This window comes from Brienomyrus brachyistius, unplaced genomic scaffold (genome assembly GCF_023856365.1).
Source record: "Brienomyrus brachyistius isolate T26 unplaced genomic scaffold, BBRACH_0.4 scaffold133, whole genome shotgun sequence".
Lineage (NCBI taxonomy): Eukaryota > Metazoa > Chordata > Actinopteri > Osteoglossiformes > Mormyridae > Brienomyrus > Brienomyrus brachyistius.
Genome location: NW_026042408.1, coordinates 182,378 through 205,352, shown reverse-complemented (window position 1 = coordinate 205,352; position 22,975 = coordinate 182,378). Strand labels below are relative to the sequence as shown.

Genomic DNA, 22,975 nt, shown 5'->3' with positions numbered 1-22,975 from the left:
GACTAGAGTCATTTGCACCAAATATTTACTGATTCCACCTTGTCTATACTTATATCGTACAATTAATATAAAATGGATGAAGTTACAACTTTGGATGCCGATCACAGGAATTTCTACTGTCTAGGTGTTAGTAGAGTGTTACCTCTCTTGTGTGTCTAGTGGTTTGATGTGTGTGTCGGTTAAGCTACCTTTTCTGCATATTAAACTTTCGTAGATGGGCAGCGTGTCCAAACCGGGACGTATTGACATATATTATATTTCATTTATTTATCTGGATAGCGTGACGCATGGCCTGAAATCGGGTCATTCTAATTATATGGATACGGTTTCTGTGGTTCATTAATTCCAATAAATATGTAGGGTTTATAGAGGTTTGCCAATTATAACGCTGGCGCGACACTCACACTTTCAGACTCTCACGCACGAAATCTTACCGGAAATTTGTATTATTCCTTTATAAACCTAAATCTGGCTCTCTCTATATATATATATATATACACAACAGGGCAACCCATTAAATAAGTAATTCTAAATAAGTATAACTTTAAAATGGATTGTACACGCATGCACGATGGTGATTAGGGATTTTTGTTCAAGACTAGCTATGGCATCTTCTGTTGGTCTTTTTCTGTAGGCCCTTTTGCAGGAAAGGTGTGACCGGGACTCCTGAAATATCGGGACCAGACCTGAGAGATTGCTTGCATATTTTTAATTCTACATAATGGTCATTTATTACAGTTTAGTGTGCTGCTTTCCTCTAGGCACCGCCTATGACGATAATGACATGTGGTGACGTAATTTAAGTCGCGCCCACAGCCATGGCGCTTCCTGGCTGCTCCGTCTTCTTCCTTGGTGTCGTGTCGCTGTGCGGACTCCTCTGCTGGTACTTTCGCTGCAGGGTAACGGGGAGGCCGTTTCCGAGCAGGAGGCTTTTCGCGAAGCTTATGGCCCGGACGGAGAAGCCGCTCTTTCGGATCGCGTAAGGCTGAGCGTTTCCGAGTCGCTACTGACCCTTCATCCCCATTCATTTCCATCGATTGCTTGGAGCGCTTAAGCTTTGTCAGCTAAACTCGCTGGATTTCTGTATAGTGCGATAATTGTACGAAACCAGAAGCCTACCTTGTTTTGCGTTTGTTTCGCTTTCATTGCAATTACTGTTTTCGAAAATGGATGTTTCAAAAACGATGTGACAGTATTAGTTCGTAAGCTCGTAAGACGGAGTTTTGAAGTAGCATCCAGCACTGCTATTACATTTGGCTGTATGTTTTCACTGCTGCTGGACTGTATTTGAAAGATTTGAAGCTAATATATACAAACCTCTGCTCCTTGTATAAAACTATAAAGATTTACTTGCACATGCTGCTACACTGTCAGATAGTCGGATCTCCCACAAGCAAAATAATGGCTGCGAAAGGCTGATAAACATCGACGGAGTTACTAAACCCGACATTTTAAAATAACCTGCACTATATGACTGATTACATCACTCGTCGGTTATGATTTCGAGGCAGTCGGCATGAAACAGCGTTTTAAAACATATTTGTTCAAGGGACAAAAGTGTATTGGATGAAGTTTCTGCGTAATTTTACAGATTTCCTCTGCATCTATGAATGTGTCGATTTCCTTGCCCATACTGTCATTTTAGGTACACGCTTTACACCAGGACCAAGCTGGGGTACATGTTCTACAAGCGCCAGGTCCGCAAAGCGCACGAGCGCTTCCCAGCCGGTCACTCCAGCGCGCACCCAGTGGAAATCAATGGTTTGTGTTTAGTGGCTGCTTGAGGGAGAGCAATTATCACTGAAGTTTATTACATACGGATAACACATGTTTGATCTGTCGTCAGGTATTAAAATAATGCCGATTCCCGTTCTTACGGACAACTACAGCTACTTGGTCATTGACAGGGAAGCAAACCTTGCTGTTGTCGTGGATCCAGCCGACCCACAAACCATACAGGTATGTGAGCTTAAATTTCTTATATAAGTGTATACATTTCTGCATACAGATTAATATTAGTTTAAAATAAACCATTACGTGCTTGTGGCTTTGATTACAAACTAGGTTCCAAAAGCTTCGATAAGCATTTTTGCTTCCTGGAATTTTGCATGCTTTCTTTAGAATTTTAGCATTTAGTGATCAGGGGTGATTAACACACCACAGCACACAGTGTGCAACAACGAAATGTGTCCTCTGCATTTAACCCATATGCGATTTTCGTGATGCCCGGCGAGCAGTGCTTGGGGGCAGTACCTTAGCGGTGCCTTGCTGGTCGGGGATTCAAACTTGAAATATTTCAATTACTACTGCGCCTCCCTAACCATCAAGCCAGCATTGCCCCTAATTCCCTCGTATCTAGTACGACTGATGGGTTTGCAAAACTGAATGAGATTATAGTTATTTTTTCTTCATTGTATGACGCTGGCTCTCAGGGTCATCTTTCCAGCGATACTTCTGTTGCAGTGCAGCCTGACCATTGGTTGTGCTGTGGAGCTCTGGTGTCAGCCTGGCCTGCGTACCAGGCTGAACAATCTGAGTACTGTGCTGAGCTCAATTTGGGGCCACCAGCTGCCCCAGTCAACACTGCGGGTTTTTCTGTTAATTTCATGGTTTGGTCCAGGATAGTTCCACAAAAATCACTTTTTTGTTTAGATGAATCTCCTCAGGTCTGTGTTGGTTTCTATTCCTTCTTTTAAAAATCACAGAGTTGTTGTTGTTTTCAAGTTAGTCACTTCTTTGAAATGCTCAGTGCATTGTGATACCTTTTCCCCTTGTAGGCATGCCTTGAAAGTGAAGGGGTGACTTTAGAAGCAATCCTGTGTACACACAAACACTGGTGAGGAGAAATTACTGATAATTGTGCTTCTTAATAACTAATAATTGTGCTTTTAAAATAATTTGCAGGTTTCCTATCTGATCACATGGGATAAGAAACTTCACAAATCTCGGGGACGTTCTACTAAATCCTGTGAATGATAAAATGTAACCAGATTTGACATAATTCAATGTAATGTTATTTGTATAAAATGCTAGATCTTGTTGTTTTAAAATTTAGATTTTATAACTAATTGAACTACGGCGCTGTCAGTTAAATTGATTCCTGGTGGTTTTGCAATTCCCTCCTCGATGCAGAATTCAGCGATGCAAGATACTAGTTCTGCTTGATTTTTTTCCCCCCGACCTCTCCTCTGTACCTTCAGCTATTACTGGTAGCTGAGTTTGCATTTGGCTTTTTCGGTATTTTAAACTTGGATAATGATATTAAAAATGTTTATTTTGCATAGTTTTTTCCCTCCTTGCACCCTCTATTATACATATATATTAATTCAGCTAGTCCAAAGGCAACAATAGTTCAGATTGTGGGGAGTTACACAGGCCTGGAGATTCCAAGGATGTATCTGATTGAAGCATTGTTTCCTTCAGACAGCCTCTTTTGTGGCCCTGTCACGCCTGTAAGGATCGTAAGCTTATTCTGGGTTTCCTGCTGAGCATATCCAGTCCGGAAGTGAAAGAATCAGCCTGTGATCTTTGCCAATGTCTAGAGCAGATATTTGGCTGAGAAATTCCCATAAATGTATTCCTCTGATTTTTACTAATTTTATTTTTGATGAGAATTGAGATATAAAGGTGTGGTTATCGCGATTGCAAGGGTTAGTTTCCCAGCCCAGTTCTGCGTGTGGAGTTTTGCATGTTCTCGCTCTTGCCCGTTGTGAAGGTGAACGTTTGAGATTTGCATGTTTGCTCGTGCCTGAAGCAGAGTAATAAGCAGTACAGGTCATTTTCGGGAATAATTAGCTTTCACGTCACATTTTCTGTGCATTCAGATTAATTTTCCTTTTCTTTAAATAAAAGTTCAATTCAGATTAGTATTTTTTGTTTAATTTGCATTGACTGAACATAGTGGTGTTGTGTACTTATGTTTTAAAATGCTTCAAAATAATTATTAATGTTATTAATTTGAGATTCCATTTCTATTCGCTTCCTGCAGGGACCACATTGGCGGCAACAAGGCCCTGAAAAAACTCCACAGCCCCTGCAGGGTGTATGGCAACCCCGTGGACAACATTCCAGGCCTGACACAGTAAGCGGCGCTCTGCCATGTGGCCATCGAGACGCAGACACTTTCCTGACCTCTTGTCCGCCGGTCCGCATTTTTGATCCCTTCCAGTTCACAATTGTGCCCAGTAGGGAGATGGGAGGGAGCAAATACATGGACCAGCTGGGGGTCCCTGAGTACGGGCTCATAGTCAGCATGGAGGCTGTCCCAGGAAGGACAGGGCGCAGGGCAGCAGAACATCCTAGGCAGGATGTGGAGTCTTTTGTACCAACTCAAATTCTATTTTTAACAAACCTGTAACAAGCTTCATAGTCCAAAGGTTCTTTTATGTTATAAAAGGTTTCCTTATAGCTCTGCTGTTGAAATCGGAGAAGTGAAGCAGAAAATGAATAAGCCTGGATGATTCTATGGCTGCTGAGAACGCATTTGTCTGAGTTTCTAAACCAGAATTTCACACGTTTTTATGACCATGTTCTCTGCATTTGTGCTGCTGTTGGAAGGCCAGCTGGTCTCTGAGCTAATTGTTGGCTTGATAAGCTTTCTCCAGTGTTTTTTCCTCATTCACTCCTAACGAGAATGTGTTTTATGGAATTAGACGGCGTCTAAGGGGATTAAGGGGCATTAATGAAGGGATGCTGCTTTTAGTGCATTTCTTTTCCTGACTTTTCAGTGATTCCAGAGCAGGTAAGAAATTGCTGTTATCTTGTGTGCGAATGAACAGTCAGCTGTAAATTTCGCTAAGTGATAATTCTAAATCTAAAACTCCTTGATATTTTAAAGAATGTAAACAAATTAAATCAAGCATCAACCCCCAGTACAGGTGGCAATGGAATGAAGAGCACTATGAAAATACATCACTGTTTAACAAACTTACTGTTACGTATAATCCAGAAAAATTTATACTAGTAGCAATATTGTGCTGTATTTGCAGGTTTTCTTTGGATATTTCCATATTTCCAAAATACTCAGCCCTCTGTAAAATGTTATATAAGGTGTGTACTTGTAATTTGTTCATAATTTCTGATGGTGGCCATAATTGAAACACTACCTTTTTTCCACATTTTTAAATGCTGTTTATTTCTAATAATAATTATGCCTCTATTACAAAATGGCTTTCTTTTTGTTTTGAATATACAATAAACAAAAAAGATGTTTTTTTTTTTTTTGTAACCTATTTACCAAGAGAGCCAGTTTCTCCAGAGGCGTGGTTAGTGGATGTTAGACTTGCTGGCTGTTTGCTCCGGCATCCGCTGACGCTTTTCCGTGCCTTAGCGGTTTATTGCAGGAAAGCCTCTTTTTCCTCGTGTTGCTCTAAAGTTGCTCTCTGCCATGGGGTTTGTGTACAACGCTGGAGATCCTCTGCACCTTTTCGTTTTGTTTTTGAGCCACGAAGCGACATTTCTTGAGTCTTTGTGGGCTCATTCCTGTGCAGCTGTAAAGGCTTTTGTTGGTCTTTTTGGGACGGGTGGGAGGTAAATGTTTTTCCTAAATAATCACCGGGGAGAATATGTCCCTGGTGTCATGTTAAGTATGCAGGCTTGGCTTGTGTTCCTGCCCCCGGTTACTCCTGCTTTGTGTTGGGATTCCAGCCCTCTCTCGGACAAAGACTTCATCGAGGTGGGACGCCTGAGCTTCCAGGCCCTCTTCACTCCTGGGCACACTGTGGGTCACATGATCTACCTCCTGGATGGCCAAGCGTTCGGTGGACCCTGCAGTCTATTCTCGGGTGACCTGCTGTTCCTGTCAGGGTGCGGTGAGTTCTTAGGGGTGCGGCTGGTGCTACTGCTACCCCTTTTGTTGTGCTCTGCTCATAAGGCAGCCCAGCGTCCGCAGCATAGATACAGGGTATTATTCGTCTTCTAGCCGCGTTTTCTGTGCAGGTCACGATGCAGGCATTGCGGCCTGTCCCACGAATGTCGGGTGCAAGACGAGGGAACCATCTCACACTACGGGCAACTTAAGCTAGCTGCAGTGGGAAGTGGGGAACCCAGAGGAAATCTGTGCAGTGAGGAGAGAACATGAACTGCACACGCGCGCAGTGGGGTGGGATCTGGAGGTGAGAAGCTGCAGTATTTATTACCATTTTTTTTCTGTTTGTTTTCATTTTAGGGAGAATGTTTGAGGGCAGTGCATCCACGATGCTGTCATCGCTGGATATCGTGGGCGCTCTCAGTGAAGACACCCTTTTATGGCCTGGTAATGGAGGGTTGCGACCTCCCCCCCGACCCTACAGTTAGCCCACCCCCCCCTTTTGTCACATTTAATTATCAAAAACTGCGTGAGGCCCATTCTCCTGCGTTAAATCTGTATCGTACAGGTCATGAATATGCAGAAGACAACCTGATGTTTGCTGCAGAGGTGGAACCACACAACTCTGCCAGGGAAAACAAGTTTGAGTGGGTCCAACAACAGAGGCGTCAGAAGTTATGTACGGTAAGAGTGTAATATGAAGACCGAACCGCACACGGTGGCAGAATGAATCCCTAAATGCATTTCAGGCTTTCTATGACCTGTGGAAGAGGCTGATTGGATATTTGCTGGACTTCTTGTGCCAGGAAGTTTTCTCAAGCCATCTGCTGCTTCCTTGGCACAGTATGTGAGAACCAAAGAAAGAGTGTAACAGCTGGTCTTTAAGTGTTTAATTATTCAGAAGTAATCTCTACAGTGTTGAAATTTGCGTGCACGTACCATACTTTGTGCTGGGACAGGAAAATTAGTCTTATTTAATGTATTTCATAAGGGAGGGGGAACCGATTTCTGGAAGATAATTTTGCTATGTACTTGGCTGGAATAAAATTAATGTTAGGGGTAGAAATTGGAGTTGTTCAGTGCATTGATGCAGAATTGAATCACTGGCCAGTGTACAAGAAGTCTGTCTTTGCACAGCTGGGGTAGATGGTTTTACAAAGTGACATATTGAATCCATTAGTGGCACCTAGATAAGCAGTATATACTCTGGGGCCAGAAACATGGGCCGGAAACCCATGTGTACTCGGCTTAAAATGTACCCATGACCACCTTCTATACCTTCTTGAGGGCCTTTCTACCTCCATTTCTTATAGTGTGCAGTAGTTTTGAAAAAAATCTGCAAACTAAGAAGGTCACTGTTCTTGTACACTAAAGTAATATTTACACAGCCTTAAAGGCAGAGAAAATCACTATTTCCACTGTTAAGAGAACGGGTCAACATTTTAAAACGACAGGTAATGTTAGAAGTAAAGGACCTGGAATGTCCAGAGCTACCGCAAAGCAGGGGCGAGCAAAAAAACTGTGAGAAACGCCAAACAACATCAAGGAGTTCAAGAGCTCTGATAACAAGAGACTTTCTCGATTGACAAACCAAAGGTTGTCTTCTTAGTACTATGTCTTGAGTTGAATGCATATCAACTACGGTTAAATGTGAAGGAAGAGGGTATTGCGACGTGGGCAGCCTTTTCAGCCGCTGGGGCTGGTGAGCTGCTTTAGTGTGAAAAATCAAGTGCAGGAAAATATTGCAGAACGGCTTGTATCACAACAGAGAAGTTGTTTTCCAAAGAGTAATGGTCAGAAGTTCTTCACAATAAGACGGCGTTCCGATCTACACTGCAAGCACCACTAAAAGTGACATGAGAATCACGCCATGAGTGGTATAAGAAGTTCATCAGTCTGTTTCACCCTGGTCAGCATTGAGATTTAGACCCAGTAGAGAACATTCAGTCTGATGTTAAATAAGACCCAGTTGGGAAATATTTTTCCTCCATTTACTAACTGTTTGAAGCCATCAAAACTGAATGGAACAGTATTAATTCTGCAAAAATGTGTCTACAAGTTTATTTTCAGATCTAACATAAAAGCCTTCCTGTACTAAGTTATTTTACTTATTTGTTTAATTATTGATCATTTCCTAAGAATAAAGTTCTTGCAATTTTCGGCCCTTTTATTTACTTGACTGCCAAACCAGTTTGTGTGCTTAGTGGTGCAGCATTAGCACTCCTACTGCCAGGACTTACTGCTAGTCCTGCCTCTGGTTCCAGAGTCCATCCACCATCCAGGAGGAGAAGGAGTACAATCCGTTTCTGCGGAGCCATTCTCCAGAACTGCACCGATCTCTGGGTCTCCAGCAGGAGCCGGACGAGGACTGGGCCCACTTCAGGGCTCGCGTCCTGGAGGAGTTACGCAGGCGTAAGGACATCTACAAGGGGAGATAGGTGCTTGAGTGCACCTGGATGCCTGGAATCCAGGATGAGATGCTGCTTGAAAAAAGGATGGTGGATTACAGCACTACCCAGTCTTCACATGCCAAATGATTTTGGTGTCTTGCCATGAAATGAGGTGTCTTTGACACTTCTGCTCTTATTTTGGATTTATAGTGGACTGAGTCCGTTTGAGTTTGCGTTTATGAAATAACATTTGACTTCAGAGTGAGCAAATGACAGATACACTAGTCGTAACATGTATTATTGTTTAAATCATAACCATGGATGACAATCTCACTTTATACATATGAGTGATAATTAGCTGTCTAAACGAAAGCTATGAATGATTCCTTTGTAGAAGCTTTTGAACCCGCTGAGAGATTGACTAGGGTGATTTGTTGAACTTAGATCTTGAGCATTTCTAAGAACCGGTTGTCTAACCTCAAAGCACAGATAACTTCGTTTGCTATGGCTGCCTGTTTTTAAAGCGATTTTTTTTTTTTTTTTAATCAAATGGGTTCTTTTTACAAAAGTGGAAATAAATTAATTCCGTTGATCGTGGAAACGCACCAAGTATTTGCCTGACATGAAATGGAATTCTGTGTTGCCATAGAAGCTACAGACTTGTATGTTGATGACCGGATACTACATGCATTTTTCACGTGTTCCTCATGTACGATCAGTTCTTTGTGAGCTGATATTTAAAGGGAACTAAATTATTTTGCTTACTGCACTAATTCACTCAATTTTGATGCACTGGTGTACAGATATGTACAGGAGTCACGTGAGATATAATGAATCACATATGATTTCATTAAGATGTTTGACTGAGCTTGTTTTTTCCTCCTTGTGCATAAAGGTATGAATAAAACGGGTGGTGGCCAGTCTTATTCGCAAAGGCCCAGCCTAATTGGATTGCCGATTAGAGGTGTGATTGGCTGAAGAGTCCTCACACCTGGGTTTGAACAGCTGACCTAAAGGTTACCCCAAAAACCCGCATACATGCTGGCCACCCCCAAATGAAATGGTGACCAGAGGTGGAAAGTTCAGATCCAGAAAATACAAATCCAGACCAAGATTTTATTCAATTCAACCAGCCAGTTGAATATGATGAGTCACAGTCACAGAGTACTCGGCTGATTGGTTAAAATATAATCTTGGATTTACTTTTATTTAGTTTCTAGACCTGAACTTTGCACCTCTAATGGTGCCATTCCGTTAAATAAGTCCTTTGCAGTGACACAAAGCACAGAGTGTGGTTTTATTATGTACAGTGTTTGCATAAGACTGTTGAGTATGTTTTAAAAATTTGACTTTTGATGATTAACAATAAACCGTTTGTGAGGATGGTTTTCGTGTCTGGGTGTTCTGAGTGCGCTTATATTGTAGTTTTACGGTACTTGGATGAAGCGTCGTCGGCATGGAAACCGGAACAGTTTGAGGGACAGAAACATTCACGGTGCCCCAAAGACCTTGGATCCAGTAAGGTGAGATTAGTGGTATTGCGTAATACGGCTTCACCGTCATTAAGCCTTTGGTACCACTCACTTCAAGTGTTTAGTTACCTAATGTAAGACTACATTTTACGTTACTAGTTATATAAAGGGCTGCGCTTGCAGGGGGCTTGTGGTCTTCGAAATAGCCGTTCTAATCTTAGCTTCCACAATGTGCAAAACTTGGATGAAGTCTTTAAGCTACACTTGCCGGGCAGACCAGCAACATCTTATTTTTTTTCTGTAACTTTTCGTTCTGGCTACGTACTGTGCTGAATCCATTAGTGCAATGGAAGAAGAAACTCGGGAGGATGACGCGAAGCTCGCACCCTCCAAAGAAGCTAAAGATTTTTTGTCCAGTATTGGTACGTATCCTACACGTGTGGCGTATCGGGACGAAAAAGTGATCTAAATAGAGGTACAACCCCGCAAGTCTGCAATGGCACTCAGAGTGAAGCGCAGTTACTAATCGCTTCTATGTTAGATCTCCGCGGAATGTTTTGAACCACCTTGATTGGTCACGTGATGTGGTCATCGCCTGCTGTTGACACATCAACAGAATAACAAACAATTTACATTAGTATTCCTATTATTCACTACATCAATATGTGTCGCATTTATATGTCTTAGTTTTGGGGGTAATGCCATATTACAAGGTGACTCAGCAGCACGATATAAACGCATGAAAAACTTCATGAACTTATGATTATGACCAGGACTTTGGGATAAAAGCACCGTGGAACTTTTTGTGACTTGCAAAGGTCATTGGTTGAATTAAAATGGGATGACTGGGATGACCCATGGACCCAATATTGATATACAAATATGGTTTTTTTTTCCCCTTACAGAGGCAAGGGAACTCGATCGATGTCTGTTTGCAGACTCCTTGATTACAGTGTCAGATACTGGACGGGAATTGGGAGAGTTCACCATAACTGTACAAAATGCAGTTTATAACAACGAACAGTGCTATCTTCTGCATGCTAACAGCCATGGCTCAATTGATGATATACCATGTGGAACATCTATCATGGGTAGGTATGACACTGCCTGGTAAAAGACAAGGTACAGTGGAGTAATGGTTTCCTCCTCTAGCCAATAAAATCACTTCCAATTATTTTAGTCTTTTAGTGGCACAGTGGGTAGTGGGCTTAGTGGGTTTCCTGGTGCCTGTGTGTGTGTGCGCAGTTTAAATGTCCCCCCATGTTGTGAGGGAATCCAGTTTCTCCCTCAGTCCAAAGACATGAAATTAGGAGAGTTGGTGTCCCTAAATCCTGGCCTGGTACCTTGCTGTTCCTGGCACTGACTGTATTCTCCACCAACTGCACTACATGCGTGTTTGGAGGACGGATGGATGGATGGATGTGTTGCTTTATTTTATCTGTTTATTATTTACCAACAGCTTACATTTCAAAGACACTTGAGACGTTAGAACAGACCCACCACGAGTATGTTCAGGTATTTCCTGATTATTATTCATAGATGTGCTTAGTAATAGGTAGCATCTGTCTGTGGTGGTTTTCGAGGGGAATTCCATTGAACTTCAGTAAACCTGCTTCTTAATGTCTTATGGTCCATGATTATATAGATTTTATTTATGTGTGTTTATATAAAGTTTGACTACTGCCTCTTTTGTGGTCCAGGCATTTCCTGTGGTCCTGTCTAGGATAAGCATCTGGTAAATGGGTGGTTAGTAATCTGCAGGTGTGAAGGACCCTCACTGCCGCTCGTAGGTCACGTGGCTCCCTAGCTGAATGTCACCATCTCCCACCCCCAGCAAATTCAGCTGCCCAGTTTCGCTTTGTCCCGGGCTGTGCTCCACTCACGGCCCTCAATGTGCTCCAAGTGCTTCCGTTGCCTAAGTCGTTGCCTCACCAGATGGCAGCCTGCTATGTAAGGACATGGTCCCAAACATTCCAAAATTTTTATTTAAATTAACTTTTTGTGTGGAATTCCCGCCCCCCCCCCCACCCCAAATGCTTTGTTTATTTGATGTACATTTAGGCAGCCAAAGAAAATTCTGCTTTAATTATGTTGTGAGGGGTTATTTGACTAATTAAGTTTACCTGGTGGTGAAATTTTACAAATTTATAGACTGACTGGGGTGCCTCTCTGGAGAGATTTGAGAAATGACGTGGTGATGTTCTTGTCACCCAACAAATCTGTCATTTCTTGGAGAACAAATTTTTGTTACTTTATGTGTTACCATTCATTTGCGAATTGCCTAATTCTGTTTTTTCTGGGGAAATTTACTGAACAGATAAATAGCTTAAAATATTTTTTGTAATGGTCTAAGACTTTCACATTATTGTGCAAAATGTTTTGCATACGCGTTTGATTTGGTGTTTTACATCCCATTGCGGCAATAGGCTTTGTACTATATACAAGCAGCCTCACAGCACCATCTAGTGGTGCATTCTGTCCATTACGCACATTTCATCGCAGACTTCAGTCAATTTATGTAAATACAGTGTTGGGAAGGTTACTTTTGAAATGTAATAGGTTACAGATTACTAGTTATGCTGTTAAAAATGAGTAATGAATAATAAGTAATGTAACTATATTGATTAGTTAATCAAAGTAATGTAACTTATCACATTTGATTACTTTTTGATTACTTTTCTAACGTGTTTTAAATTGGGCAATAATGCTGAAAAGTCCCGACGGTTTGCTGACCTGTGTTGCCTGGAAAGAAGGCATTTCTGCATAGGGAAAAGATCCAAAATAATAACAATTTAATTATATATTCTACATATAGCTTTTTTTTTTATCAAAAAGAATAGACTCGGACGCCTTTTTAATTACCAACATCATGATTCTTCATTTAAATTAATCATCCATTAAAATCCTAATAAATCAGCTTCAGTGTGTGAATTTGCAACGACATTAACAATTTAATGGGAAACTTCAGCTTCAGGACCACAGTTTGGACAGGAAGTCTCACATGGTGCGAAATGGTGATCAGCTGGTGGTGAATAAAATCGTCACGGAGAGAGAGGTTAGCGGATTTCTGCTCTGTTGTGCTCCTAACCTAATTAATTGTTAAATGTAATTAATAAAAGTTGATTTGTTGTAATAGACTGAGATAAAAAATGTCACATTAAACACATACCTGCACGTCACTCTCTTATTCATTTTTATTGAACTTTGTTCAGTGTTTCATTTTGCTCTATTAGACGGATCCATCTGTTGATGTGTTCCATAATGTGCTGCAGAGCAGTATTTCTCGGCTCATTACTCTGGGACCTCTAGACAGTCCACATTTTTGCTCCCTGACAGAAAATTCACATTCTTTTCTACCTGAAATTTGGAAGGGAGCAAAAACTTACACTGTCCAGGGGTCCCTGAGGTTCAGTATGAGAAATACTGCTATAGATGTGTAATTTTTTTTTGTGATTTTTCTTTTTGAGTTTGAAAGTAATACTGCAACTTCACCAACATGACATCCTAGTACATCATTCATTTTCATTTCTCTCTCAGGATGTGAAGAGCCAGTCATTCACTTTTCCAGTGAGCTCTTTGGAGGGATTTGTGTCAGAGGCCTCAAATCTTCTTATTCTGCGAATTCTAGCTCAAAGGAAGATTTTCCCAGAGAACATTGTGTTCTTGTCTTTCGACTCTGAGACTCAGATCTGTCTTTCTACCTACGTAAGTGCTCCAAGTTTGTTGTCAAAAGTGTTAAGTGTAGAATGGCAATCAAACCTAAAGAGGATGACTTGCAGGTCAACTATGTATGAAAAGGTACATTTTTCCTCACCTTTTTCAAAACGTGTTGGCATGTTAGTGTCTATCATATTTGATTTATGTTGTTTGCATGAACACCACTGACGTAGTCTGTGGGTAATTTTAATATTCTTGTGCCTTAAACAGAAAGTACTAGGCGAGAGGAAGCAGTTGTTGGGAACAGAGTTCATGGATGTCTTTGGCATTCAGAGGACAATGGAGTCTGTTACAGATATCCCTGCTACGTGGCACTGTTACTTTCTGTCAGATGGGTAAGCAGGAATCTCACATGTCTCTTAAACATAAGCTTTGTAACCCAGGGATCACACACAAATTGTATCCCTTCCCTCTACTGTAAATCACTTTGGATAAAAGTGTCATAAATGAGTAAATGTGAATATAATGCTTGCATATATGAATACAGCTTTATCAGCGAGATGTATTATTTTGGAGAGGTGAGTAGCATACTACTTTCAAGAAGGACTTTTCCCCCTTAAGATACTTTTAAGTACACAAGGAATGCTACAGAGCTCAAATTGTTTGGAAGCATTTGACAAAACCCCAGAGCTGACAGGAGGTCTGCTGTTTATTGACTGGCAACCTAAAATGTCAACAGGAAATCTCTGTGCCAGATGTAATTTGGTTGCCTGTGTTTGGATTTAGCTGTGTAGCTTTTTGTTTTGCAGCCATCTTGCAAGCAGAGTGCAAGTTGGATCACCAGTAACAATGAAGCTACTTCACAAGCCTGCAGACAAAGTAACAGGTAAATGTACACTGTCCCTCATCTGCTGTTATTAAACTTGGAGGGAAAAATGATATATTAAAGGCTAGTTACAATATTGCTGTTGCCTCACTGACCCTCTACCCCCAGTAAAAAAAGAGGAGACACTCATTTTTGAAAAGAAACCCCTGGTGTGGGAAGAAGACATGCAGATGTTCTCGAGATTTCTGGACAGAAAGGTGCACTTGTCTAATATTTGACATGCTATGTGATTGTCATTGATATAATGATTGATTGGCATTAGGAGTTACTCTGCTTTTTAATGTTTTAGTACACAGCGTGTAAACCATTGTCTGGGTTAGTGGTTTTGAAAACAGGTGAATGGATCTGCTAATCTGTGCAAAATGCTGCAATAAAAGGTTCTTTCTCTTGGGTCATTTTGGTTTGTGGTACAGGAAGAACTGAGAAGCAGTCATGCTTCATATGTCCGAGAGCACCCCGACCTCAAAGCCCTGCTGGCCGACTTCCTGCAGTTCCTACTGCTCCGCAAACCGGATGATGTTCTCTCGTTTGCTGCGGAGTACTTTGCGCCATTTGGCTCTCAGAAGGCCCCAGGAAGCACCTTCGACGACTCCGGTTCTGTGAAGTCATAACTACCATGGAAATCTACCCACATAAAACAAGCCGAAATGTAATGTGTAATACATACAGCATGAGATTTTAATAAAATACATGTACTTGGGTGTTTATTTCATTTATTTAAAATGTCTGTCTTCAGCATTGACATAGTTATGGCTGATAACTATCACGTGAGTTGACAATTTATTAGCAAGCTACTCAGACCTGAGAAACAACTACGTTTCCCATAATCCCCCGGAGCCGGATGGATTCACGTTCAGTTGACAGGAAGCGGGATAGAAGCTAAAGTGGTTTGTTTTTTTTATACTAATTCTAAAGCGAAATGCTGACTTGTGTTCAAGGAAGACTTTGAATGAACCGGTTTTATTATCTGACCGATTCACGTCGTTGTAGATATCTGTCAATTCTGATTTGGGTTCGCAGGCTTTAGATTTCTGGCTTTTCCACAAATGTCACCGAAAGCAACACTGGGCTGTTTTTAGAATGATATCCGCGTATATTCCCTGATTTCGCAGTTTATTACTGTACAGTTTATACTCACGGGAAGCCGGCCGGTACAGCTCCCACCGCGGACCGCCAGACGCGACCGGACAGCCCGCAGGAATATACAGCGAATATACAAGATGCTGAAAACTGTCATTCTGATCGGAGGGCCACAAAAAGGTAAAAGTGCACCTAGTTAAAACAGCGTGAACATTAAGAGGACACTTTATCCGCCCCATGAACATACGCACAGCAAGTAAATACGTGACAGACCTGCTTTGCGAAGCTGGGTTTTGATGACGTGGCTATGTTATATGACCGAGGTTAACTCTGATGCTACTAATTATTAATAATTTTTACGCGTGTCGTTAATTTGGTTAATTCCATTTAGATTATTAACAGTTTCTCTCTGTTACTGTAATGCTGGATATGGGAAAGCACATCGTCCTGAGCGCTGACTATGGTCCGTCATGCCAGGTACCCGGTTCCGGCCGCTGTCTTTCGAGGTCCCGAAGCCCTTATTCCCAGTTGCCGGGGTCCCGATGCTGCAGCATCACATAGAGGCCTGCGCCAAGGTGAGCTTACGGACCTCCGCACGACCATCGCGGTTAACAGTCCGGGTTTTTATCTCGTTATTGCCTTTTTTGCTTCATTTTTGGTCATTCGGTAATCATATGTTACGTTTATTAGCCGCAGTTGCTAGCTTCAGATTAAATGAAGCGGAGGTCTGTGTGTAGTATACCAGCAGAGGGCGCAGTAGTTAAAAGATTCATACATGTTTGATCAGTAGACAGACTGAGGGGTGAAACTTGAAATCGTTCAAAGTATGTGAGTACATGTGGAAGAGCTACACAGGTAACTAATTTGCTTAATTTGTATTTCTGCTATAGGTTCCAAATATGAAAGAGATATTGCTTATCGGCTTCTATCAGCCAAATGAAGAACTTACGCGATTCTTGGCTTGTGCACAGCAGGAGTTCAAGATCTCCATAAGGTGACATTTTTCAAGCTCATGCATATGTAATGACATAGTTTTGTATGATATATTACATTATACACACACACACACACACACACACACAGAGTGGGACAAAGGTAGGTATACAGTTTTTATTTTACAGTACTGATTGGGTGATGTTTAGTCTTTTAAGTGTTGGAAATGTCCTCCGTCGATGTCGATACATTCCTGCAGCCTGTCCTTGACACTGACACACTTTAGCTACCTTGAGATCTTTCTGCAGCTTTGGATGTAGTGTAGTCGGGGGTGTAGTAGAGGAGAAGGTTTTTGAGAGGAAGCCCGACACAGTGGAGGAATTGAAAGAGTTAATCTCGCAAGCATTAGTGGACACTGATGCTAACTGGGATTTGTGTGCTAAAGTGTGTCAGGGACAGGCTGCAGGAATGTATAATAACAATGTATTTTATTTTAAAGGTGCCTTTCAGGGCACGCAAGAACAAAGTACAGAATTACAGAGCGAAGAACAATCAGAATTAAACAAAAAACTAATTACAAAACTGAATTCTTTTAGTTTTTTTATACTGTTTCAGAGAGTAGGCACTTTTAAAGGGATTTGCGTTTAGATTTAAGAAGAGAAAAGGAGTTTATATTTCTAATGTCTTTTGGTAAGGAGTTCCAGAGTCGGGGAGCAGAGCAACAGAATGTCCTGCTGCCCATGGTGACAAGGCGGGCAGAAGGGACGGTGAGGTGAATAGAGGAGGAAGACCTGAGGGAACGAGAGGGAGTAGCAATGTGAATAAGATCAGACAGGTATGGAGGAGCGAGGTTGTGGATGGCCTTAAACGTATAGAGGAGGATTTTGAAATTAATGCGTAAATGTACCGGGAGCCAGTGCAGCTGCTGCAGGATGGGGGTGATATGATGTATAGAGGGGGTTTTAGTAATAATACGAGCAGCGGAATTTTGAAGTAATTGAAGCTTATGGAGGGATTTGTTGGTCAGACCAAACGGGAGAGAATTGCAGTAGTCCAGTTGTGAAGTGACTAAACTGTGAACAAGGATGGCAGTGGTATGGGGATGAGGGAAGGACGGAGACTGTTAATATTACGGAATGTATCAAAGTCCACGGAGGACATTTCCAACACCTATGAGACTAAACGTGACCCAATCAGCACTGTAAAATAAAAAACTGTATACCTACTTTAAAAATAACTTTGTGAAATAAAATGTGTGTATACCTTCTACTGGCCCACCCTGTATGTTTATATAAAATGTTTATACATTTTTATGAATTGTCTAATTTTCACCATTTTGGGACCAGATATGCTCACTCCATTCCAATGTTTCGTTATTAATATTAGGTCCTTTGTAATTATTGCTGTAGTTCGCAAGCTAAAGTACTATTAGCAAGTAAAACTTACCGTGGTTTAGTGCTGATTAGGGCTCCGCAATCAAAACTAAGGCACCTTCAGTTGGAACATGAGGCTTATAATCCTGTAGTACCGCTCTAGAAGTCATTCAGTCTTAATTGCTGCTTAATCACTAACATTGTTGCAGAAGGTGTCTGCTATAAGTGCGATCCGATCCTTATAGATAAGAATGTAACGGAGTGTTTTTCAGAGCGTAATTAGTCCTGTTTATTTTCCTTTGTTACTCTGAATACTGTTGATGTTGACGAAGGTTGACTTTTCGTAACTGAGCGTCAGTGCCGGACTCCCAGGTACCTGCAGGAGTACGCAGCCCTGGGGACAGGGGGGGGCATCTATCACTTCAGGGATCAGATCCTGTCTGGTGGCCCGGAGGCCTTTTTCATCATGAATGCTGATGTTTGCTCCGAGTTCCCTCTGCTGGAGATGTTGGACTTCCAGAAGGAGCATGGAGACGCACCAAGCTTCGTCATCCTGGGGACGACGGTCAGGATATCATTGATCTGCTGGCATGGGAAGGGGTTACGGTTTATAAATGTCGCTGGGGGGGGGGGGTCTGCTAATTCTGACTGTGGCTTTCAGCTCTCCTCCAGCTTGCAGTCTACCTATGTTACCCATATTATTTAACAAACCTGAGTAATAAAGAAAAGTTAACTGGCAATGTTTGGTGTTGGTTTTAGAATATATCCAGCATGACGCGCTGCTGGACATAGGGTGGTGGAGGGTGGGTTGGTATGTGCTGTCCTGTGAAAAACCATTAAACACCCTGAAGCTGAATTGGCAAATTTTTTTTATTATTTTTTTGATCATTTAGGCCAATAGGAAACAATCCATGAACTATGGCTGTATTGTGGAAAATCAGCAAACGAATGAGGTAATTTAATAGCTTCTTCCCGTCCCTAATGCGACGCCTTTGGGTCTGTGTCTGTTTGCACCGGTGAGGTGCAGAGGAAGTATGAGTCAGTACTTATGGAGCCGTTCCCTGCGTCGTAGGTGATGCACTATGTGGAGAAGCCCAGCACATTCGTGAGTGACATCATCAACTGTGGCATCTATCTGTTTACGCCGGAAATCTTCCAGCACATCGGGGCCGTCTTCCAGAAGAACCAGCAGGACATGCTGTTGTGAGTGGGAGGAAACCCCGCTTTCCCCCTGAGGTCCTCTGATGGGCGGCTGCATTGATTTTTCCATTTCTTACCCTCAGTTTTGTTCATTCTCCCCTGTTTTTCTTCCCGTCCCTCCCACCCCTTCCTGCCATCATTTTCTTCCCTGTTTGACATCCCCAGATATCCCTATGCGGGGTAAGTCAGCCTGTGAGGTGATCCCATCATGGGGGGAGGGTTAGAAAGCTTTAATTAGCCCCCCTGTTTGTCTAGTACTCTGTAAATCGTGTCCGTGTGCAATTAGTATGCTTTTCCTTGAAGCGTTTCTTTTTGTTTTTATAAAAAGAAGATTCTGTTATCTGTTTTTTAATACAATGAAAGGGGCAGCTTCTGCTTACTTACAGGCAAGGGATTTTAACAGCGTTGTTCCCAGTGCCTGACTGCTAAATCAGTACCTATACAAATGCTCCTCGACTTACGATGGGGTTACGTTTCGACAGACCCATCGTAAGTTGAAAATATCGCAAGTCGAATATCATACGATAAAATAAGTAAATAACTACTGTCACTGGGTTCCATTCCTCTTAAATGGGATGTAAAGCCTCAGAATGAAATTAAGAAGCGTTATTCGATTGCCGACATACAGCTTTAGTGTCACCATGGGGATGTCCTACAAACGTCAACAATTTCAGCTACATCTATTGGTTTTCTTGCTTTGAGATTTTCCCGGAACTGTTCTGGTCATTTCGCTGTCATTTTGCTGACATTGCCAGACTCTTCATTTTGACCACAGCATGCTTTCGTGTCTCGCTTTCCTTCTCTGATTTCTGTTCAATCATCTCCACTGTCCCGGATGACACAAACTATTAAAAGGCCAATGTAGCAGCGCCATGTACTGGGTGGGATGGAAGAGAGAGGAGCATTTCGTTGAGGTTGAATTGCTTTAGCTTCCTGTCTTTGGCTGGACGGCAGGGCAGTTACTGTGGAGCGGAGCCCAAAGACCTGTTGTCTTTACCCCTCAGGCATCTGCACCTTAGTGAGCTGAACTGAAGTGTCGCTTATTGAGAACAAGGGGCCTGCTGGCTGCGTAGAGCCAGGCAGTGATGCTGTATAAGAGCCGTGCTTCTCTCACAGAGAGGAACAGACCAACGGCTGGCAGCGGGCAGAAGTGATCCGGCTGGAACAGGACATATTCACCGCGTTGGCTGGCCAAGGCAAGCTGTACGTCTACAAAACCACAGGCTTCTGGAGTCAGATCAAGTCGGCTGGGTGAGTCCTGAGCGGGGGGGCGGATCACGGCGTAATGAGGGCGAGACGGATCGTGCACAAACGGGAAAGGCCGAGCTCTGGGCTGGCGGCACGTTGGCGTCCCGTGAGTCTGAGCTGCCTGTCTGCTGCTCTCCGGACAGCTCTGCCATCTATGCCAGTCGGCTGTACCTCAACCAGTACCACCAGACTCATCCAGAGAGGCTGGCGGAGAATGAAGAAGCAAGTCCAAAAATTAGTGGTAAGCGTTAACTTTGCGCTTGTCTCTCTCATGATGAACTATCGTTTTCCTGTATATTAACACGTAGTTTGCTCTCCGTAGGAAATGTGTACATTCACCCAACTGCTAAGATCGACCCAACAGCCGTAGTAAGTAAATTTTTTTTCTGTTGAAGTATCTCAAACAGCAGATCGAGAAGCAGATTTGTTTAATTTTTTTTTTTTACGCTCTAACATAATTTCCATACGCTGAAATTCTCATTTTCCTCCCTCTGCAGTTAGGCCCCAATGTCTCCGTTGGCACAGGGGTGACTATAGGAGCAGGAGTTCGAGTGAGAGAGTCCATCATCCTTCATGGGGCTACCTTGCAGGCAGGTTCCACCCTGTTACGGCTTCTAGGCGCCGATTGTTTACATCTAGTGGCCCTGAACCAGTTCAGCCGGTTTTTCTTCCAAAGCACAGCAGAGCAAATTAAAGAATTCTGGCGGCTAGATCATGGCCTGATCGCTTCTCTGAGAAAACTTAGAGCCTTGGACTCCTTCTGGAAAAATACCATTCGCTCTGTTATTGATTACAAGAAAGAAAATCACCTCTGCTGCGGTTTCAGACACTTAAGTCTCCGTTAATCCCGGATCTCAAAAGTTTCTGTCAAAATCGAAAATTTAACGCAAATGAATTCTCTGAAGTAGTGATTTATTTTCTGCTTTATCTCTGGGAAATGAAGCAGAAGTGTTGGGCATCCTTTGAACATTGAGTTTCCTGAGCAGAGTTTCATCCTGATGTTTCACGTGCCACTTCGTAGGACCACAGCTGCGTGCTGAACAGCATTGTGGGATGGGACAGCACGATTGGCAGGTGGGCGAGGGTTGAGGGAACCCCCAGCGACCCCAATCCCAACGACCCTTATGCCAAAATTGACAGCGAGACTCTCTTCAGAGATGGGAAACTGACACCCTCGATAACCATTCTGGGTAAAGTATTTTCCGGAAGCTGGAACTGTATGATGACATGCTGATTTAGGTGAATGAAAGCTGAATTTTTCTTCATACTACCTTCTTTAAATGTTCTTTTTTCAGGCTGTAACGTGAATATCCCGTCGGAGGTGATTATACTCAACTCCATTGTCCTTCCTCACAAAGACCTCAACAGAAGCTTCAAAAACCAAATTATATTGTAATTTATTTTTGCCCTCATCAAAGCTAAAGTTCATTGTGTCCCTGACAAAAGAAGCATTTGATGCAATAGACGTGAAGGGAACAAAACCTTCTCTCATTGTAATTTTTGATCTCTCAGCATTTTAAGAAGGAGTTAAATGACAATGTGTGATTGAATATCCAATACACCTCATTTTAGCAAAAATGTATTTTACGTAATATGTGAGATGACTTTAAGGATTAGAGAAGTAGTGTGATGGTTTAATGCTGTCAGCCCATAATACCCAGATTTTTGCAGATTCTAGTTCATGCCCTGACTGGGTGTGAAGTGTCAGCTCATAACCATGAACTGGTTTGTTTGACTGCTAATGAGCCGTGTGCAGTGATACTGTTAAGTCTGCTAATCAGTTAGCACACCTCTCTTGTAGCAGCGTCTCACTGTAAATTGGATAGGAACTCATGTGGGTGTCTGGAGATTGATGAATAAAGCTTCTTGGCCATTGTTGGCTTCTGAGTCCAATGTCACCAATGAAACGCAGGTTATTTGCCCTTTGGGGGGCAGTGGTTAGCAGCGTTGCCTCACACCTCTGGGATAAGGGTTCGAGTCTCTGCCATGACTCCGTGTGTGGAGTTTGCATGCCCTCCCTGTATCGTCATGGGGTTTTCTCACTGTACTCTGCCCCCCCCCCCCCGCCCCCCCCCACAGTCCAAAGACATGCTGAGGTTATTTGAATTACCAAATGTCCAAAGATGCGTGAGTGTGCCCTGTGGTTGGTTGGTGCCCCATCCTGGATTGTTCCCTGCCTTGCAGCCATAAGCTCTGGAACCCTGCAATCCTGAATAGGACAAGTGGTTACAGGAGATGGATGGATGGATAAAACTGTAGGAACTTTTGACAATCAGTCAAGAGAACCTGCAGCTGCTTAGACTGAACCATACAAGCCGGTAGAGCAGCCAGGCAACACTTCATGTATAAAGTTACACAAGTCAGTGGGGGGAAGCTGGAGTGGGTGGGTGATTTACCATTAGTTGTTGAGTGCGGTTGCATCAAAATCAGCAGGGCAGGCAGCATGAGTGTAGTTTTAGCTCAGTGGTAACTCTTCACCTAAATGCATGTTGTCCTCACTGTTTCCTTTAGGTGTTACGCCTGCACATATTTAAATTTCTCCATTTGTGAAGGAGACCTGCTAACTCACAATAAGGATTATATGGGAGCTTGGAAAGCAGTTGCGTCTTATCAGTCCTGGTTTATGTGTCAGTTTTCCCCGCCTTTTGAGATTAAGACCCAATCCCTGTGTCCCCTGTATAAACTCTGAACCCTCGCAGACTTAATGAATGTCACCTAGTAAGTGATTTAGTGCCAGAGGTTGCAAGGGCTCGAAATGGTATATATAGGAATGGGACAGCACATTGCCACGTTACCTTGACAACGGCAAAACATTCCTTATTGTGGCTTTGGGACTTTTTATTTTAAAATTTGCACTTTCTTCATGGCCAGGACACTTAAGGGAGAAACTGCCTAATTTGAACGTGTTCCAGGCTCTTGCATTACAGAGT

The 22,975-nt window shown here is 42.6% G+C and overlaps 3 protein-coding genes across 5 annotated transcripts; all 3 read left to right on the top strand.

The window, feature by feature from the left end:
* The first annotated feature begins 803 nt into the window (after positions 1-803).
* pnkd (PNKD metallo-beta-lactamase domain containing) lies at positions 804-9,584 on the top strand. Its single transcript, XM_049004927.1, has 9 exons — positions 804-979; positions 1,646-1,761; positions 1,847-1,959; positions 2,778-2,836; positions 3,989-4,081; positions 5,647-5,810; positions 6,167-6,253; positions 6,375-6,490; positions 8,071-9,584. Exons 1-9 carry the CDS (start codon positions 819-821, stop codon positions 8,242-8,244), a joined length of 1,083 nt encoding a protein of 360 aa, XP_048860884.1. The 5' UTR covers positions 804-818; the 3' UTR covers positions 8,245-9,584.
* LOC125727923 (ciliogenesis associated TTC17 interacting protein) lies at positions 9,582-14,912 on the top strand. The gene is made up of 10 exons (XM_049004926.1): positions 9,582-9,719; positions 10,011-10,090; positions 10,574-10,759; positions 11,128-11,183; positions 12,637-12,723; positions 13,206-13,373; positions 13,596-13,720; positions 14,135-14,211; positions 14,320-14,408; positions 14,625-14,912. Exons 1-10 carry the CDS (start codon positions 9,637-9,639, stop codon positions 14,820-14,822), a joined length of 1,149 nt encoding a protein of 382 aa, XP_048860883.1. The 5' UTR covers positions 9,582-9,636; the 3' UTR covers positions 14,823-14,912.
* Positions 14,913-15,028: 116 nt separating this feature from the next.
* On the top strand, positions 15,029-21,920 carry LOC125727925 (mannose-1-phosphate guanyltransferase alpha-A). Of its 3 annotated transcripts, XM_049004930.1 has the most exons (14): positions 15,029-15,098; positions 15,339-15,471; positions 15,769-15,866; positions 16,182-16,285; positions 17,970-18,162; positions 18,491-18,550; positions 18,670-18,800; positions 18,963-18,977; positions 19,914-20,048; positions 20,189-20,286; positions 20,368-20,414; positions 20,543-20,628; positions 21,060-21,235; positions 21,341-21,920. In XM_049004930.1, the coding sequence occupies exons 2-13, from the start codon at positions 15,432-15,434 to the stop codon at positions 21,064-21,066; spliced, it is 1,014 nt and encodes a 337-aa protein (XP_048860887.1). In that variant the 5' UTR covers positions 15,029-15,098; positions 15,339-15,431; the 3' UTR covers positions 21,067-21,235; positions 21,341-21,920. The 3 variants fall into 3 exon arrangements, with proteins under 3 accessions (XP_048860887.1, XP_048860886.1, XP_048860888.1); XM_049004929.1 differs by having other exon boundaries at positions 15,047-15,471; XM_049004931.1 differs by lacking the exon at positions 18,963-18,977 and having other exon boundaries at positions 15,047-15,471.
* Positions 21,921-22,975: the final 1,055 nt, after the last annotated feature.